Below are 21671 nucleotides of genomic sequence, written 5' to 3' on the forward strand. Positions count from 1 at the left end.
GTCTTCCTGAGAGGAGAGAAAATGATAATGATAACTTGTGGGATATCATTTGGCAGAATTGAAGATCAAGATAAGTAAACTGAAGGAATTCAAAGTAGACATTTTGATTTTATATATATATGTTTTGTGTGTGTGTGTGTGTGTGTGTATACATATATATATAGTGATTTTTGATAGCTATTAGTGGAATTTCTTTTTGACCAGGATATCAATGAGGCATCAAAGATCTGCTTATAAGGAGAGATTCCTTTTGCTCTATTTCTTAAAGAAAGTGATAAATTGTAAAATAAGGTAGATTTATTAGATTAAGGTTAAAATATTGTATTTTATTATTTCTGGTAGCTCTTAATAGACTTTTGCTGATTATAAATGAATAATGTTTTTATACATTGATTATTGATATGGGATGAGCTATGGGAAGAAAAGATTTTTACTGAAATATTAGAGAAGGTATTAAGATACTGAAGTTATTTTTAGTTTTCTGGAAGTAGGGAGAAAGTCATCTTTTATATGTCTTTTTTCCTTTTTTCTGTCTCTTTGCACTTCTCTTTTTTCTTTACTTTTCATATTTGTTTAGTTTGTCTTAGACTTTTATTTTTGTATTTGTAAACTTTCATAAAATTATTGCAAAAATATATTAGAATGTAGTAACCATCCAAGTGTAGTCAGAAAGTGGAAAAAGTCTTCCAGGAAAAAGGCAGTGGTAAGTCACTACTGCATTGTTGCCAAGAAAACCGTATGAATATTGTCTTGAAGTCATTAGGAGGAAAACTCATTTTGAAATAAACATTCTTAAAGAAACTACTCCACAACTTATCCATTTTCACAAATGTCCAATTAAAACAAAAATAAATGCCCTGAACAGGTATAACAATCTCGGTTGCCTTGAATGCTTCTTGGTTGTTTTGATTTAGGAGTTCAAAATATCAATATGCTGGACTTGGGAAGCATCTAAATGTTTTGAGTGTGTGTGTAGTATATAATTATAGTAATATATTTTTCCTCTTGGTACATAAATTTTCTTTAGATAGGATAAAAATTTAAGGAATCTGCTGATTGTATATTTTATTCAGAGAAATTATTTTTCAACAGCTCAACAGATTCAGTGAAGTTGCACATAGTCGCTCAAATAATTAAAATTTAAAATGCGTAATATTAATCACATACTAGAAATTCTACTGACTTATGTTTATGCAGTTTTCCTAAGAAGCATGTTCACTGCATTTAATGAGAAGAAAAGTGCATAAATACTGTACACCTGGTTTTCCAACGTGACCATTTGATAACATAATATTGAGAAGATATCCATTGAAGTATTTTTACATATAGTCCTCATTTAGCAACCACACTGTGACAGGCAACTTGGTTGTTAAGTGAAGTGGTTGCTAAGTAAAACTGTGACTGTGCTTTGATCAGCTTTCCTTTGCTTTATAGACCTGCAAAGGTTGTAAATGCAAGGATTGTTCAATTACTTTTTCATCACAGTCATAACCACAAATGGTCCCTAAATGAGGCAATTGCTAAATGAGGATTACTTGTATGCAAGCAGAATGAGTTTTATTACTTATTCATTTCTTATAGAATCAGAATGTAGTTCTTTTAATTTGTTTATATTTTTTAAAAAATGTTATTAAAGTTTCTTGTCTGACTACAAGTAGTCCTCGACTTACGATCACAATTGATCCCAACATTTCTGTTGTTGAGACATTTATTAAATGCGTTTGCCCCATTTTATGACTTCTGCTGCCACAGTTGTTAAATGAATCATTGCAGTTGTTAAGTTAGTAACACGGTTGTAAAGTGAATCTGGCTTCCCCATTGATTTTGCTTGTCAGAAGGTTGCAAAAGGGGATCACATGACCTTGGGACACAGCAACAGACCTAAGGATGAATCAGTCATCAAGCATCTAAATTTTGATCAAATGATTATGGGGATGCTTCAAAGGTCATAACTGTGAAAAACAGTCATAAGTCAATATTAATACAAATATTAATACAAGAAGCTGCCTTGTACCATTCTAGCTAATTTGTCCTTATAGGTCAAGGTAATCTTCTTCAACTAGAAGTTCTCCAAGGTCTCAGGTGCAACAGAAGTTCTCTTTCTTAGCCTATTAATTGGAGATGTCATGTTTTTGACTGTACAATAAGCTTACATTCTACTTCTAAACTATGATTCTGATCCAGAATAAGATATAAAGATCTATATTTTATTCCATTGCCATTGCAATCAAAGGGATTGGATAAGTGAATACAGTCAAATAGAACTAGAGTTATAAGTTCTCTCCTCCCACCCCATGTTTCTATTAGAACCCAACTAACATCATTTTGCTATCTGCTACATAAGATTTACCTCCACCATTTGTCATGGGCATGCATACCTTTCTTGGACATCTATATAAATCAGTAAAAGGCATCTATATATATCTATATAAACCAGTAAAAGTTAAAGGCATCATAAAAAAGACACTTCCTTGTTTTTCCTAAAACAAGAATAGGCAGTCCTTAACTTACAACCGCAATTGAACCCCAAAATTTCTGTTGTCAAGTGAGACATTTGTTAAGTGAGTTTTGCCCCATTTTACGACCTTCCTTGCAACAGTTGTTAGGTGAATCACTGCAGTTGATAAGTTAGTAACCCAGTTGTTAAGTGAATCTGACTTTCCCATTGACTTTGCTTGTCAGAAGGTTGCAAAAGGTGATCACGTGAACCCTGGACACTGCAACTATCATAAATATGAATCAGTTGCCAGGCATTCAACTTTTAATCACATGACCATGAGGATGTTACAGCGGTTGTAAGTGTGAAAAACAGACATAAGTCACTTTTTCAGTGCCATTGTAACTTTGAACAGTCACTAAATGAACTGTTTTAAGTCGAGGACTATTTGTAATTTCTAGTTATTGGAAATAATGTTTTTTTTAACAAAAAACCTTCAGACTACAACTATGCCTTTTGAAGCTCCTGTTTTACTAAAGGTATTTCATTATAAATTAATGAAATAAATTTCCACTAATTTAAAAAAATCAGACAAAAGCAATTTTTAAACCAAAAGAAAATTTATTTTTAAAAATCTGAATTTGTAGAAGCGTACTTTCATACAAACACTTCTGAGGAAATAATTGAATATTAAAACCATTCTAGGTGTTACATTTTTCAGAGCAAATCCTTATCTGTGATCAGAAAATACTTTCAAAAGAATCTGTGAGGTTACCAGTTTCCATGCCTGGTTGCATCTTCCTGAACAGTATATCTAATACTGTTTTTTACCCCGAATCTGGTAGCATATTTTGACATGTGAAGAGCTTCAGCAGGGATCATTGTCAACTAAATAAGCCATAGTGCATGGCTCTTCAGTATACTATACAGTCAATAATTCATATAAAATAATATTTGCTCCATTCCTTTCCAAAACATATTAGAGTTAAAAATAGTAGAATGATAATAATTGAAGATCAAAAGTTAGAAGTTTCATTTAAGAACAAGACAACTCCAAAAGTGTGATCATACTCTAAAGCCATTTCAAAATCATTGTAAATGGGCCAAATGATAGGCCCTAAATAAAAACATTCACACACCTACAGAATATATTATATACACATGCTACAGGTTTGAACTGAGTAGTTATTTGAAAATCATTTAAAAGTCATTCTTAGCACACTTGCACTTAATTCATCACCAATAACAGTTAGTTTTTTTTAAAATTAGTTTTCTAATACCTATAAAGGCATTCTTCAGGTTCTAAACTAGATCACACTCTTGTCCCTAAAAAAGGGTATAGAATTTAATACCCAGCTATACTGATTGAAAAGAGAAGCACCTTTGTATATGGTTTCTCTGTATATATTCTGACATTTCATTGAAACGCATAAGCCTGCTTCCTCTCACAAAATGAATGAGAATCTTCAGATATCTATTGGAGAGCTGTAACAGCCACCCAAGATACAAAAGAATTCACTGTTCTTTATTACAGTATCAATAATCCTGATTCTGTACATTGTTTAGATAGGGCCACATCAACAGAACTGTGATATTTTTAAAGTCTACAACAAAATAAATTGACAAGTTTTAATTTAAAAAAAAAATCTTTTCATGAACTAGATGAATAAAAAGTAAAAACTGATGACTCATTAATGAAATAAAAATTAACTATTAAAAGGGAGGCTGGAATTTCTCTTAAATTTAAATAACAAAAACCAATTTCAGCTACAAATATCCTATTTGGAACAGCTAAAGTAAAAAGAGAAATTATATTACCATAAATAAGAAATATTATGAAAGCTAGTTTTTATCCAGTGCTGATCTTCCTTTTGCCTATAAACTATTGATCTAGTGTAGGATATTGTTATGTGGATATTTTCCTACATATTTGTTCAAAAATCTGTACCGTACTTTGAACAGTATAAAAATGACACAATAGTCCTGCAGATAAAAAGGAATCTCCAAATTTTACTTCTGCATTGGATTCTTGCTGAGGTAAACATGGCAAAAAGAACTTTTCATTTGTGGATTGAATTTGTTTGGCAATGCATTTCTATAGTTGTGATGGATAATTTATTATTCCAATTTTCCCCCACAAAAAATTCCACTTGGTAAATCAATGTAATCATAACCACCATACTTTTAAGATACACAAAGAGCTTCACTAAAAAAAATTTCAGTGGGGTTCTAGAGTTGCACAATAGATACTGCTTTAACGAAGTAACAGAAAGCATGGCTTTGAGGAGGAATTGTGCAAGCTGTTTTTATCAACTACATTCTCCATGGTTCTTAAATAACTTAAACAGTGCAGCATTTGTGATCTAATAAGTTCTCTGCAGTGAATATTTACATTGTAAAGTAAACTTGATAAAGAATGTTTATAATATTTTGGCTCAATACATATCAGTCCTTGATTTTATAACTAGGAAATGTATTTATTTCTTCTCCCCAAAATACTCATTTAAAAGGGTAATATGGACAATTTCAGAAAAAATATTTTATGTAGCTTGCTCTTATAATGTGTTTGCAGAGACTGCACATAAAATAATTAAACTGAGATAAATTAGGAGAAATCCATTAAAAAGGAAGAATCCTAATTTATTTCCAGAGAAAGTTTTTTTTATAAGTACACACATAATAAAAAATGAAATAAAAAAATCACCAGATTTACCTCATATTTAAGAATTTTTAGACTGACATTTTTCTAATACATTTACAAGTCATTAAGATGGGTTCCTATGCATACACATTACTAAATAAATTTGCAAAGAGATTTAAAAGGTGATAAAAAAATCATACAAGAGCTCATAAAATTGGCTTTTTAACCTTTAGTTTTAATATAAAAGGTATTTTTTGAAAACAGTTGTTGCATGAATATAAAAGCAGCATTCATACAATGAAAAGTATGTTTGTATCTCCAAACCTCTTAAAATTAGAATTCTTTCACTTAGTAATAGGATTTACTAAATGAATGATTTGACTACACTGCCTCATACTGAGAATATTTTACTACTTATTCATGACAGATAAGAATGCTTTTTCTTTTTAAAATACAAAGATTGGAAGAACAAAAACCCATGCAAACATTTAATGGCTACATAATATTTAGCACAATAGTTAGTAGTAATGCCATTCTTGTTCAGCTAAATATGTAAATCCATGAATATATGAAATAGTCTACCCAGTGTATTTTATTGCTGAACATATATAATAACAAGGCACAGGACAGCCACTAATCCAAGAGCTTGTAGTCCTAGAAACCAGAGCATAACCCAGAAGAACAGGATTATTACAGGTTCTACAATCCTTTCTCCAAAATACATCCTTGTGAATCCTATTCTTATGAGGCTTTTGTTGAGTTCACCAAAGAGAGTTCCCATCTTTTTATAGTCATCAGTGACTGATTCAGTGTTATTTTCTCTTTCTTCTTGTAGCACCTAGAATTAAAAGAGAATAAAGATTACTAATCTATCTCTCTCTATATATAAAACCCTGTGATAGTAATTCTGCTTTTTAAAATGCAACCTTGTATGTAAAAGTAGCTTTTAATTTTTTTTCTAAAGGGTAATAATCTGAAATATTTTGTCAAGATTAATATAATTGTTTATATTATTAAACAATTATCTTTTTTTCAATAGTATTGTTATGCTTTGTCATATAACCAAATATTTTATTAATATGCTACAACATGGCTCAGGGGTTAGACATTGAGCTTGCCAGCTGGAGCAGACAGCCCAGGTCCAAGACCCGGCACCACGCAATCAGGTGAGCTCCAGTTTCTTGCCCCAGCTCCCCTTCACCTAGCAATTCGAAAGTATGCAAAAGCAAATAGATTAATAGGTACCATTTCGGTGGGAAGGTAACAACATTCCATGCGCCTTTGGCGTATAGCCCATGCTGGCCACATGACTATAGAAAATGTCTTTAGGCAACACTGGCTTTCTTGGCCAAGAAACAGAGATGGGCACTGTGTCCTAGACTGGACAGGGAAACCTTATATATGAAATATCTTTACTCCCCAATCTGTTTCAGTCATTATCAGCTCCTACATAAAGTACTAGCTTGTACTTGTATGGATATATTATATGAGATTTAATTCCTTATTCACTATTTATTTTATCTTTTTACTATAAGAAAGTACAGTATGAATTGACTTAATGACTGCTTGATTTGCTTAACAACTGTGATTTGTTTAACAGTTCAAAAAAGTTGTAAAATTGGGCACAACTCACTTAATGATCGCATAGCTTGGTGATGGAAGTTCCACTACTACTTGTGGTCATAAGTCTAGGACTATCTGTAGCTACCTGACTACTTGAATAGATTCCGAGTCTGATAAAGATTCTACAATTCTTGAATTTGTAGAACTTCAAAACTTAGATTTTTAATGATGTCCTTCTATGTACGCTTATTTGGAGGAAACCATTCAGAAAAACAAATCCCTTTATCAATATGCACAGTATCCAACTGAAAATACATTTAAATGTTAAATTGGAATGCTGACTGTGGAATAATTGAAATGATGAGTTTCAAAGCCTCTAAATAAAAGCTGAATATAGGGAACTAGAATGTAAAACAAACTAAAAATAAGAGAACATATGTCTGTGTTAAGTACCGATGTAAGCAATCTTTACCCTATTATAAATATAGATACTCTTCAATTAACCACTCATCCAGTGACCATTCAAACTTGCAACAGGACTCAACAAGTGGTACTTATGACTGCACCGTAGTTCTGGTTCTAGTCATCACAGTACCCTCACAGCACATGGTCATGATTTGGATGTTTGGCAACTGCCTCACACTAATGACGCTTATAATGCCCCGCAGTCATGGAATTGGCATTTGCAAACTCCTGTGTCAACTTCCCACAAGTAAAGTCAATGAAGAAGCTGGCAGGAAAAGTCATATGTCACTCCTGCTTCTTCCCTAAGGAGTTGAGCTATGGAGTACAAGATACTCTGTAGCACGTGCACCCACTTGCAGTATCCTCCTGCATTCTGTAGTACATGCCCACCTTGACTTGTTAGTACTCTGCCCTGCCAGTCCTCCTACAGTGCCACAGCACCCACCTGCCTGCCTCCATAGCACTTATCCATCTACAAGCCTGCTTGCAAGCCTCCCAGGACTTGTGACTTCCTGCCAACTTTCCCATTGAATTTGCTTGCTGGAAGCTGGTAGGAAATTGCAAATTGTAGTCATGTGCGGTGTTCACTTCATGACAGAAATGGGGACTGCTGGGATTGCTTTTGCTAAGCAATGCAGTAATCGCACTTTATGACCACATCGTTCGGTGATAGAAATTTTGGTTCCAATCATAACTTGAGAACTACCTGTAGACCTTGCCATTTTGAAGTAAAGTTTTTTCCTTTTTTTAAAAAAATATTTTATTGGTTTTTTAATTTTTAAGAAAAAGTACTCAGGACACACCGCGGTGTTTGGGTAATCAGAAATTTCAAAGTAAAAACATAAATAAACAATTCAACTCAATACATTTACTGTCTCCTCTCTATTTCCCTCAAATAACATAATACATTTAAAATATTCCATTTCTAAATTAAATTTCTATTACTACTAAACCTGTTTTAAAACTCCAAATCAGTTTACAATTACCAAAATCAAATTTCACTTTAACTCAACAAGTTATCAATTCAGGTATCCCTTACAGATATATTCTAGTTCTTAATTTCTCTCATCCCTCCTTTTATCACCAATCTCATTTATTTCTTCTTCCATTACACAATAGCTATCTTAATTAAAAAATAATGTTAATTCATTTCACTTAATTACAGAAACTTCAAATATCATCCAATTGATTGTCATATCTTATCACATCTATGTTATTGTACAAAAAACCCATCTAAGTTAAAACACTCCATTAATTATTAAAAACATCCCAATCTAAAAAATAAACATTTTTTCAATTCCAATACATAATTTTCATCAAAATAAATCTGTTTTTCCAAAAGTATTCTTAATCTATTTAAAATATCTTTTCTAACAATCACCCTCATATATATATGTTTATATTTTTTCTTGCTTCTAACTCTAAATCATAATCCTTAAAACAAACCATAAATCAAAAAATTGCCTTCAAATCCATTACACAATTTTAAATTTCTCTTTTCAGTCTAATTCTGGCTTTTTTCCTGTGCCAAACAGGTTTACATAGGGACGCTTCCCTTTCAGCCAGTAGATCTGTCTTTGTTGCTTGCAGTAGCCTTTGCAATAATAGCAATCCCATCCTCTGCATTAGATGTCTGTATCTCTTCTCCATGAAGGGTTGTTGCTTTGTAGTTTGAAGTCTCAGTCTTTGCTTCTTCAGTTCCTCTAAGTTGCAGATGCTCTCCTCCTTGAAGCATTGTTGCTTTGTAGTTTGAAATCTCAGTCTTTGCTTCTTCTGTTCCTCAGAGTTGCAGATGGAAGGCTTGTAAGATAGAATAAGTTCATCTTTTATCTCTGTTGATTCTTCTTCTAATATATTTTGATTTATACCATAGTCAGATATAGCCTGGACGTCCATTTGAACATTTGAAGTGAAATCCCTAGATCTTAGTTCTTAGTAAACTTTTTCATTGTAGCACATATTTCTGCAGTAGCCTCATAGATCTTTTCCAATATAAGTGTACAGTTTAAATGTGACTGAGTTTTCTCCATTTTGATAGTAATTAAAAAGAGTTTCTTTTTTCTTTTTTGTGGAGGCTATATTTAATATAATTTAGGCAATATCACACAGTTCTCCAGCTTATCTTTCCTCTTCAAAAGTATTTTGAAGGTCAGCTATCTTCAAACCAAGTAACCAGAGGCTGCAGTATTAAATTTTCACCACTAGATGTCCTCAGTAAGTTAAAAAAGGTCTTTTTCAAACGTCATTTCCCTTTTTCTATCTTTTAAAGTATAATGTGAAAAAGAAATAATCTTCCAGCATAGGATGATAGTACACTTCTTAGAAAAAGAGGAAAAGAACAGAATTTTTTTTTCTGTACCCCAAAAATATAAAAGTAAATATAGTCTTTAAAATTCTGTTCTATTTTTATAGAACGCCTTTCTTCCCAACAAATGTAGAAGCTGACTTTTCAAGCCAGGGAAGTAATTCCAAAAAGGCTCTTTCAGGTAGCAAAACCAAAATAGAATAGAGAGAATAACAAAGAAAAGTCTTACCCGTATTCACCATGGGGGTTCTTACAGCTTAGATGTTCTTTGACTTGCGGTTTGAAGCTGATCTTCTTCTCTGTCGGCCCTCAGAGATGGCTCAGACAGCTGAGGGAGCTGCCGCTCCTCATCAGCTGAGCAGAGCCTCCTTGACAGAAGTCGCACCCTCCAGGGCGACTTTGGACCCGCATAAGGGTCTGCCGGTGGAGGGAAAGCTAGCCGACGAGGAGAGAAGTCTGCCCGTACTAGAGACGCCGCGAACCGGAACCAGAAACCTAAAGTTTCTTCCTTAATGGCAAACATAAAACTAATATACCACTTAAACAATAAAATATGCAGATACTATCAAATCATTACAGTCATAGACCAACAAGAAAAACACAGAGACACACTGGCACCCTTCCCTTTCTCTACTTTGTACAGGACCAATGTAGGTAATTTGATCTGACTCAAATAGTCAGTAATTTTTTTAATACTTTTGAGTCAGAGTTAACTCCTGGCAACTAGTCTTTGAAACTGGCTTGCCTTTGCCTGCTTCCTAGGTCTCAGAAAATGACTGGCCCAAAGTCACCCAGCAGCCTCGTGCCTTAACCACTACATCAGATTTGTTCTAAGTTGGTTAACAGCATTGGGCAAACAAAGTACCTCTTTCAAGCTGCAGCAAGCTATCTCTGCATTACATGCTTATATAACTACTTCACTTAGTGGCTATCATGTACATGCATGCAGAGATTGTTGGGGAGTGTCTTCTGAAGCAGCCAAATAAAGCTTGTAAAGAATGAGACTATTTTAAGAATTTGAAAAAAGACAGTTTGTACATGCACCCATGTTGCAAAGCATTACTTTTTAAGACCATTTAGTACAGATGTTTAATGCTTTGTATTCAGTTTAAACAAGATGTTTCAGGGCATGTGGGGCCACAAAAACAGTTTACTGAAATCCAGAAAAGCAGTTTCCTATGTGCCTAAAGAATTTTTCCAAACTATTTCAAAAGAGCCCTAATTTGAATATCCCAATTGAGTAATTTAAATCCATCTGCAATTATGTGGGAAGTACTCAGAGAAAAAAAGCTTCCATACATCTAGGATACATTTAAAAGACCTTTTAGAGGGCAGAGCAAAGGCAGGAAATTTAAGAAAAGAGACCTGGAACTAACAGTACCAATTTAACATAAATTACAAACCCATAGCTCCAACTGATTTCCAGCAAATTTTGACTGAGTGTTAAGAGTGTTAGGAGCGTTAAGAAATATGTTTTCCTTTTTATAGCTGGATATGTGGATTTATGGATATGATACATGATTATTCTATTCAAAACTAGTTCTAACAATGTAGCAAACATGCATTATTGTTAAAACTTAAGTCTTATTGTAAAAATTGAATAGAACACACTTTTTTTATATTAGAATATATTTTAACCACAAGTCTAGCCACTTTAGAATTATCTTAAGAATTGTTTATTTCAGATATTGTGTAACACTTCTGCTTTCGAGACAAACCATGCACTACAATTACCAACCATTGTGGTCAAATACACAGAAACTGCCTGTAATTGTTAGGTGCGAACAACCAAACCCTCATGTGTCGATTTCAATCTATTTTATTGTTCTCTACCTATAGCACAGGAATCTCCCCAGATAGGCAGCTTTAGCCTGGGATAGACTAGGTAAGGTTCAAAAGCCTGTGAGTGTGTGTGTGTGTGTGTGTGTGTGAGAGAGAGAGAGAGAGAGAGAGAGAGAGAGAGAGAGAGAGAGAGAGAGAAGAGAGAGAGAGAGAGAGAGAGAGAGAGAGAGAGAGAGAGAGAGAGAGAGAAAGAGGGGGAGGGAGAGGGAGAGAGAGAGAGAGACCTTGCTCTCTTGTGTCTAGCGAGTCCATGCTAATTTTCCACTGGAGCCCTTCTACTGACTTGGATGGTTGTTCTCCAACATTAATTTATATTGAAGCTTTATAAAAGATAGATATTTTTAACGTGAATTCTGTTAAAACTATATTATTTTCTTACATTATTTCAGAGACTGAGAAACTCAAAAGTTAAAAAAGATGTAATATAAAATGAACTAAGTTAAATCTTATAAGCAACTCAACTTAGTCATGAAGATAATTGATCCAGTTACAGAATTAGGTTGAGAATAAATGTAGATCAAGGAATCTTGACCTTATTGGAGTATAAGGTCTATATCAGCGGTTCTTAACCTTTTTGACTGAATCGCCCCCTTGAGCCAATGAGGAAGTTGTCATCGCCCCCTCCCCCAACATAACCTCTCAATCACAACATAGGAAATAATTCTTCAATTTATGCAAACACTTTTTTTTGTTTTCTTTAAAATTGTCATCAGGACATATCGATGCAAATAATTTATTTCCAGTCTTTTCCCCATATCTCCCATATTCTGGCCAATGGCGTGCCACTGTATGGGTAGAGGCTGCTGTGCAATGCACATGAAGATAAGAGATGCGTATTCACATATGTATGGTGTTCTGTACTGAAGCTAGCTGGAGGAACATTTGAAAACACAATTCAATCCACTAATAGTGAGCAATCTGATGTTTTGTATGACAGATATAAAGCGATTCATTGTACGAAAAAATCTCAAAAGTGTTCCCAAAACTTCTCGCTCCATCGCCCTCATATCGCCCCCTTTTCGTTCCTTCACCCCCTGAAAAATGAAATCACCCCCTGGGGGGCAATATCGCCCAGGTTAAGAACCACTGGTCTATATAACTGAAACATTTCTGTACAAATTTACTCAAATGTGTTAGGATTTCATATTCTTTATTCCAGGATGGCTAATTTTAATTAATCTGCTAAAAAAAAAAGAGAATAGGCCCTGTAATAACTTAAAATGAATTTTAGGTATATACTATCCAGGATTCTTTTTATTTCAGTTGTACTTTACAAGGCTTCAGTGATTAAGGATATATAACAAAAGATGCAATTTTGTTCATAGTAAATAGAAATATTATATATATTTGTGTAGCACCTTGAGATCTAAAGAGCAAAAAGAAATACAAAGTACCCTTAATTGTAGTAAACATCTATTTCCATAGGAACTGTGAAATGAAAGATGTACTTGGGAAATAATTTCACTTCCTGAATCACCAAGCTTGTAACATATTTATATTAATTTTATTTAATTAATATAAACATATTTATATTAATTAATTTAAAGTACTTTTAAAAATCAATGTATTTAATAATGTCCTTGAAACATCTGCTTAGAGGGGGAAATTGCATCACAGTATTGTATTATAATTTTGAAACTACAGATGCCAGGTGTTTATTCTCTTTAATAAGTGCATTCTGAAAATTATAGCCTCGAAGAAAATAAAATCTGCTAGGATATTAAATAATTAAAATAGAAAAGTCTACCTGGAGTAAGTACTGTACTAACTTAGAAATTAAATCTCTTTTAATTTGGGAGTGTTGTGTTTATTTGCAAAATTTCATGTTTTCTTCAATTTGGTAAGTGATTATCTTCTCATCACTTTGAATAAAATGACATCATGTCAGCTCTTGAGCCACTTGCTCTTGAAACTCGTACAAACTGAGAATTATCATATGTGGATAAAGATCTTTGCTGCAGAGAAGTTGTTTCACATAGTCTAATTGTTTACTTTGCACATTGTATACCTCTGCCAATAACAGAGAAACAGAGAAACTTAACAAAAACAATATATTTAAGAGTATTTAGGAGTTTTATGTGAAATATTCTGTTTTCTAATGTTTAGGATCAAATAAAAACAGAATGAATTTATAACTGCTTTTGCTTAACTGTAATAACAATCTTAATCAAATTTTGGGGACTGTCATTCATGCACTTTATTGCTTCATGATTGGCTTACTGCAGTGCATCTTTTTAGGGATTTTGAAGATTAGCCAAGGTCAGTGGGATGCTGGCACCTGCTTAGTGTGAGAACTTTCTGAACTCTTAGTGTTATTTCTGTCCATTTTTTCAAGTCATACTTGTGAGACTTAATTCTATCAGAATTTGTACATTCATTATTCAAATATTCATACTGTTCTTAGCAAAATGTTCCAAGCAGCCCTCCAGAAATCATAAGTACAGATACCTGAATGATGTGGCATCTCAGTTTAGGCTTATTAAGAATTATGCTAAGCAATTTCTTCTCTTTCTCTGTGTTTTATTATTCTCTTTAAATTTTATGGTCATGAAAACTCCCTGCTTTTAAAAAAGTTAACATTTTAATGAAATTCTCATTGGCAAGTGTGGAATTCTTACACATTAGTTGTGATATGACTGTTTATTATACATTTCTTCAACAGCCTACTGAATTTCTTACACATCTATCTCAAGGGAAAACATCAGAGGCCTCCAGAGAGGGTAGGACAGGCTGCAAAGGATGCTGAGGAATGATACAGTGATGGGTTACAGTCGAAGAGGGCAACATCAAATATTCTCAAAGACATGAAATCTAAAGACCCCTAAACATGAGACCGAGAAAAAAAAGCAATTAAATGTCAATACAGGATAGTTTTATGTGATGTTGCTGATCTTCCTGATTTTTTTTTTTAAAATCAAATGTACAGTCTGAGAAACAGTTCACAAGTAGGAAATAATCCTACTCCTACATAATAAGAATTTATCTAACAATATCAAAATGGTCATGTTGTGCTTGTTTTTCTTCACCCCAAACTTGGCAAGAAGGCAATTCCATTATGCTTAGACGAAGTGCAACATTTTCATGTTCTCCAGGAGCCTCTTCCCAACTTAATCAGGCAAAGGAGAAACTCAGATGCATCGCTGTCCTAGTGTGGGGAAAAATGCTTGCTCTCTTTCTTCCAGAATGGGAGGAAAAAACACTTCACCGCCGAGCTACAACACTGCGGCTCTGCCAAAAGGGGAGGGGAAACTGCTGCCTGCCGGAGCCGATTACTGGGTCTGACTGCCTCGTGCAAGTACAGTAGGTGTGTCGTTCCTCACACACACAAGCCCCATTTCTCTCATGTCTGCCACTGACAGCACAGGAAGGCAAAAGCGGAACAAAGGCCTCGCGGTCCGGATTCTCTAAACCGACTCCCCGGACCTGGTCCCCCTTTTTTCAGGAAAGTGAAACTCCCTGACACACCACCCGGCTATGCTTGACACGCGTCTCTGGCAAGTCGCCGCTTTTCACGAGAGCTCCTTGACGCTCACCTGCTGCTGCGGCTTGTCCTCGTCCCCCACCAGAGGCAGCGAGGAATGGGGGGGCTGCTGCTGCTGCCGCCGCCGCTTGTGCCGGGATGCGCCCCCTCTGCCCCTTAAGGGCGGCAACGACGGCGCCGATTCCCGTTCCCACTCGCTTGCAAAGAGGTACTCGGGGGGCAGCAGCAGTTCCTCGGTCGAGCCCATGGCCGTCACCGCCCGTCCTCGTCCCGGCGCCTCCGAAACCGGAGGACCGCAGTACGGGCACCCCGCGCGGCTGCGGGTCGCTCCGGCGTCGCCGCGTTTGGCTGGCTGGCTGGCGGGCGAGGGCTGCTGAGGCAACGCGCGGCTGCCTCCCCAGCCTGCCGGCAAACAGCAGCTCTGGCCTGGCAGGGCGTGCCTCAAAGGCTGTCACGGGTTTGACGGGAGGAGGAAGGAAGAAAGGAAGGAGGGAAGAGAGGCGGGTAACGGATGTGTGAGGGAAAGAGCGGCGAGGGGATTGCGGCGTGGCAGAGGGGAGTTTGTCGTGGGGAAACGTGGGCGCTCGAAGACGAGAGAAAAATGCGGTGCACGTTTGAACTGTCGTTTTTCGCTGCACCTTTAAAGCTGCCTTTATAAAATCCCCGCCCCTGGGATGGAAGGGTGGGAGGGGCTTTTCTCCTCTTGGTAATGTTGGCCTGCCCGCTCTTTGTGAGGGGAAAAAGCAGGTGAAAGTGTTGTTTGTGTAAATGTCAAGCTGTGGCTTTCTGCCTAGAGTTTTATCTTTCGCTCTAATACCCCCGTTTCTACAAGGGGGTCAGGACTGGATTTGCAGAGTTAATACTTCTCTACACCGAACGCCTGCTACGGAAGGCTACCCCTTTTGGCAGGCTTTGTGTCGATGCTAGATAACTGGAATCCAGACGATCACCAACGTATTACCTTACACCAATGAGTCCCAGGTAGGGAGCAGCTTCTAGGCAGCCTTGGCTGATATCTTGAAGCTACGCTGGCTTGAATCCAGATATCGCAGGATTCGGAAGTTAAAAAGAAAATATCTAGAAGAAAGTAATATCAAATCATTTCCATATCGATGCCTGTGAAATCAATTCAGAGGTTTTTGTTTAACCAAATGCTGCACAAGGTTTCAACTTCTTCAGGAGCAGAAGAATGGCAGAAATAAAATAGCAGAAAAACCTCTGAGCACACGATCAATTGATAAATAAATATCTTACTAGAACTTTGACTGGCATACAAATGGCTTTTCTCCTTTATGCTGATCTACCAATAAATCTATGGCAATGTCAGCACTTGGTTTTAGAACAGGAATGGAAATACTGATGTATTAGATTTATTTTGTTTGTGTTTTTTTTATAACCATATCAGAGTCAGGTACATAAACATATAGGCAGAAATAAAAAAAATGATGTATCCAGATGTAATTTCTTCTTGTGAATTTTATGGGGGCTAAATTGAAATGAAACCTCACACAGATTTAAATTGATCAAAGATAATCAACTGTGCATTTACAATGTATCAGTTTAATTTGCCTTGTATAAAAAGCGACAAGAGCCCTTAATTTACATGCCCACTCAACCATAAACACCCACTTCCTTGGGTGAAGACTTCTATCTGCTAAACCTGCCTGTTCATGTGTTTACATTAGTGCAGATAATTCTTTTTAATACAATAAAAAATGATTCAATGAATCTTGGATTAAAGGGCTTCTGATCTGACAGAAGCCTGGATCTAAATTTTGTCTTAATTGCAAGCAGTAATAGACTTCCTCTCAAACAATGGGCAAAATTCATTGAACAATCCTTGCTGCTTTCCCTCAAAATGGGTTTTCTCTGCTATTGGTAATGCTATATATTGAGAGCCACTTTGGTATAATTGTTAAAGCACCAGGCTAGTGTTCTGGAGACTTAGATTTGTAGCCAGTTGAATTCCTGGGCTGCTTCCTCACATACTAAGAAGCAAGCAATAGCAAGGCACTTCCAAAAACCTTGCTAAAAAACCCCTGCAGGGATAAGTCCAGGCAGTTGGCAAGAGATAGTGCTGACTTGAAGGCACTCATACAAAGACAGAAATCTCACATTATATGTAAGTATGATTTGAGGCTAAAAAGTGTTCCAATTTTCATATAACACACTAAGATGTCATTTATTTAAGGGACATCCTTCCTTCATTAATCTATTAAATCCAGGGTTTAGTGTATAATTCTTTTTAGCTCAGTTCTTTTGCTCAAAATTCACATCTAAACTTGCTTCATTTCAACAAGCTCAACCCTTACTGAGTAATTAAATCAGAGATCTACCTATAGACTTTGATTTACTTATATTTGTGAATTTTGTAGAAAACACTACTGTCATATAAGAATCAACTAATTTTCATGGTTGTGTCATTTAGAATTAATGTAAAAATCATTGGGAAAGGAAAATGGCTAATTGTGGGATGATGAGCAAGCTATTAATATCCCCAGCATTATTTGAATGGTTGTCAAAAAATCTGCATGTGCTGGATGGGTAATCATGCTTGGATCTTAGTATTATCAATGTATAAAATGTTGTATGGGATTACATACAAAGATATTTATAACATACGTTAGGATTCACCTACAGGCTGCATTGTGGTGAATCAGGCCTGAGTATATCCCTTTGCAAGATAATCCAGGGTTCCCCCTTGAGGGTTGAAAGATAAGACCTCATGCATTTCAATGCATTTTAAATTCTCTTTCCTCCTTGCTGAACATTTAGAGTATGTTCTATACAATTAATAACTTTTTCCCATTGAGTGCTACACTGGGTAGAGGTTTCCTTTCCCTGGTTTACAACTGTTTGAAAGCTTAGCGGCATGCTAGTCAGTGGGTTATGTAAACGTCTTCAATAAAATTAAAATCATAATAGATATATTCGGATCCAGTAGTGATACAATTAGTTTCTAGGCCATGCGGTGGCTAACTTACATAGTTACAAAATGTACAATAGTCATTTATTTTTATTAAAAATATATCTATACAATTTTTATAATATTCAGTCTGTCATCTCTAAATTTTAATAGCGATTAAATAAGTAGGATAGAGGAAGAAACTATAGTGCTGCTATCCATTTGGCAGAATCTGAATACATAAAATTCAAGTAAGACTAGTTCATTAGTAATTGTATTTTGAGCTAAATAGTATTGAATCCACAGAGATCAGCTGCATACTGTTTCAAAGGTCTCTCAGATCTGGGGGTTTTGAAAAACATTCCTTCTGCTCATATTATCTATTTCTTCAGCACCCGCAATATAAAAATGTGCCCTTTATTTTTTTTGATAATATAATACACTAGTACACTATCTAGTATTATTGTTTTGTTCAGTTATTCATTCATTTCCAACTTATTGTGGTCTGATGTACAACAATTTACCAGAATTGTCTATATGCAACTATTCTTGAAGTCCTCATAAGCTCATGCTTACATGATAAAATCTTGCCACCTGCTAGTTTTTTGTGTTGGATTTTTCCAAGCATATATTGTGAACATTGTTTCAAAAGATTATCAGTTATTTGCACTGGCTTGGCACAATCAGCTGATGTAATCTTGTTTTTTTTAAAGAGAAATAGAGTGTCAGACTAGTTTTTGCACTTGGCTTTCACCTTCAGTAAGAGATAGATTAAGTCTTCCTCACTTTCTTCTACTGAAGCGATATTGTCAGCTTATCTGAGTCTGTTAATATTTCTTGGAGCATTTTTTTTCTTCTCATCTCTGTTTCTTTCAGTCTAGCTTATGATATTTTATGCATACATCAAATAGATAGGATAGCAGTGTACAAGCTTGCAACACGGCTTTTCCAAATTTGAATTATGGAGTCACTTCATATTGTAATGCAGTGTTTCCTAAACTTAGCAACTTTAAGATGTGTGGACTTCAACTCCCAGAATTCCCTAGCCAGCCTTGCAATACAGTATGTCTATTCAGAAAATATTTTGTATCCTTTCACTTGGGGAAATGCTTTCATCTTCTAGAAACTGAATTTCATACTTGAATATAACTTCTTTTTTATATAAATACGGCTGAGGGTCTATTAAAATGCAAAGCTTACATTTATGAAGGAAATCCTTTGTTATCTAGTTTCATTCCTGTCAACTGGCTCCGTACCTACTTTTCCCTTTAATAGTGACCCTTCAGAAGTGTACAGATAGTCCTTGACTTACAACCATTCCTTTAGTGACCGTTCAAAGTTACAATGGCACTAAAAATGATTTAAAACCATTCCTTGCACTTACGACTGTCACAGCATTCCCATGATCATGTGATCAAAATTTGGGCACTTGGCAACCAGCATGTATTTGCAGCAGTCTGGAATTGTGTGTACAGTTTGTGACCTTCTCAGCTGACTTCTGACAAGCAAAGTCAATGGGGGAAGCCAGATTCCCTTATCAACCACAGGATACCCTTAGCTTCAGTGATTTGCTTAACAATCATGGCAAAAGGGTTATAAAATTAGGTGTGGCTCACTTAACAACTGCCTTGCTTAAGAACCATTTCTGGTGTAAATTCTAACTTAGTACAAGAAACTGACCTGCTGTTACAGTGGCTGGAAGATTTATACAGGAGAACAACATCATCTATAGAAGACTGGCTGGCTTTTACTACACTTCATATTTGTGCTGTACAGGGCATAGTTGGTATGGTGGCATTATATGTGTGGATTTTCTGCTTCTTTACTGGGATTCCTGTGGGGAAGGGAAGGTTTGAGGTCTTCCTTGTTTTTAAAAACTACTTAAGCTTCTTTATAAGCTTTTACAAAAATAAGTAATTACATGTTTTTTTGGTTTTATGCCTCAAGATGGAGGAAGAAGTATCCTCTGATTTTAGCACGTGATCCAAAGGACTGTCCTGAAACTACAACAATGGGTCTAGGTCCTCAGGTTTCCTTTCCCTGTTCTACAGAGTAACTAGTCCCCGTTATTGATTCTGTTATGAAAGAATCCACTATCTTATAGTTCCACGTGTTACCATTTACATTCATATTTATAACAGACTTAGACTTATCATTTGCACAATGCTAAGAAGTCTATCATAACTATATGTGTGAATCCTCAAAGTACTAACATATCAGCAGCATCTATCCACTTTTGGATTTTTACACCTTTTGATTCTTTTTTGTAAGCAGAATTGCATCCATGGAATGACAACCCTAATTTTGGAAGGAGAAAACAGAGGAGAAAGAAAGAGAAAGAGGCCTAATTTGCAGTTCATTTATTTTGTGGTTGCTTTACAGGTATGAGTAGTATAAGAACCTTAGAATTTTTTTGGAGGATTTGGACTTCTTATATTTATTGAATGACAATTACTGAGCTTAAGGAAGTTGTAGAACTGATTTCATTTTTTGCCCAACTGAGAACGCATTGTCTCTGTTACAGTCTTTTACTGGAAATAATAAAAATACAATATATCTGTAAGCCTTTACTGCTGCTGTGAGTTTTATTGTAGCTATATATTTTAATTATTGTGATATATCCTAAAGTCACATGGTAGTTAAAGAAACATATAAATAGCTTAAATGTATTTATTAATGCATAAATGCTATGAACCAGGAAATCCTCAATTGAAGGTCATCAGTGCCATACTAGTTCTTGTTAGATAAGCTGCCATTATTTTATCTTAGTGCCCCCCCTAACAAAAAGGAGTGTCAATGTTGTGAGGGTCTTATTCTTGTTCTTTGCATTAGTCCCACAATATCACAGAGTCTGCAGTTTTTCATTTTGCAGGTCACTTGATCCGGTCCGAAGCATTGCTGGGGGCATACGCCTTTGACTTGCATGTTTTCATGCAGGCAGTCTATCCATCACTTTTTTGGTAATCCTTGGGGCCTCCACGTAAGGGTAAATGAAAAAATAAAATTTGACTATACTGGTAATCCTTGACTTAGAACTGCTCATTTAATGACTGTTCAAAGTTACAACGGCATTGAAAAAAATGACTTATGACTGTTTTTCATAGTTATGACCTTTGAAGCAATTGGTTCATATTTATGACAGTTGCAGTATCCAGGGGTCACATGATCACCTTCTGACAAGCAAAGTCAATGGGAAAGTCAGGTTCACTTAACAACTGGATAGAAATTTTGAGCTCAGTTGTGGTTGTACTGTAAGTTGAGAACTACCTTGTCATGCATGCCCATGACAAGTGGTGGAGGTAAGTCTTACATGGAGGGAAGTGTGTAGTGGGGTGCCCCAGGGCTCTGTTCTGGGCCCAGTGCTCTTCAACATCTTCATCAACGATTTGGACGAGGGGATAGATGGGGAACTCATCAAATTTGCAGACGACACCAAGCTGGCAGGAATAGCCAACACTCCAGAAGACAGGCTTAGGATACAGGAGGATCTGGACAGACTTGAACACTGGGCGCTATCTAACAAAATTAAATTCAATGGTGAAAAAAGTAAGGTTCTACATTTAGGCAAGAAAAACCAAATGTACAGGTATAGTATAGGGCAGGGGTAGGCAACCCAAAACACTCAAAGAGCCACTTGGACCCATTTCCCACCAAAAACAAAACACCGGGAGCCTTTACCTTTATTATAGGGGTGTGTGTGTGTGTGTGTGTGTGTGTGTGTGTATGTGTGTATGTGTGTGTGTATATATATGTATATACGTATATACGTATTTGTTTTCTGAGGTATATACGTATATACGTATATATATGTGTGTGTGTGTGTGTGTGTGTGTATATATATATATACACACACACACACAGACACACACAGGTTAAAAAAAAGGATATATGCAGTGTTATCTTCATTTTAGATGTCAAAAGGGTCTCTCTGTCTCTCTCTCTCCCTCCCTCTCTATCTGCCCTTGGTCTGCCACTCCTCTTCCCCCACTCTATTTCTCTCTCTCTCTTTCCTCTCTCTCTCTCTCTCTCTCT

At 35.8% G+C, this 21671-nt stretch overlaps 1 protein-coding gene across 1 annotated transcript; it reads right to left on the reverse strand.

Annotated features, from left to right (window-relative positions):
- Positions 1 to 3038: 3038 nt before the first annotated feature.
- Positions 3039 to 20668, reverse strand: FAM241A (family with sequence similarity 241 member A). The gene is made up of 2 exons (XM_039338333.1): positions 14787 to 20668; positions 3039 to 5916 (listed from the first exon to the last, which is right to left on the reverse strand). The coding sequence occupies exons 1-2, from the start codon at positions 14979 to 14981 to the stop codon at positions 5671 to 5673; spliced, it is 441 nt and encodes a 146-aa protein (XP_039194267.1). The 5' UTR covers positions 14982 to 20668; the 3' UTR covers positions 3039 to 5670.
- Positions 20669 to 21671: the final 1003 nt, after the last annotated feature.

The sequence above is a fragment of the Crotalus tigris genome, unplaced genomic scaffold (assembly GCF_016545835.1).
Source record: "Crotalus tigris isolate CLP2741 ecotype Arizona unplaced genomic scaffold, ASM1654583v1 scf7180000017695.2238764, whole genome shotgun sequence".
Classification (NCBI taxonomy): domain Eukaryota; kingdom Metazoa; phylum Chordata; class Lepidosauria; order Squamata; family Viperidae; genus Crotalus; species Crotalus tigris.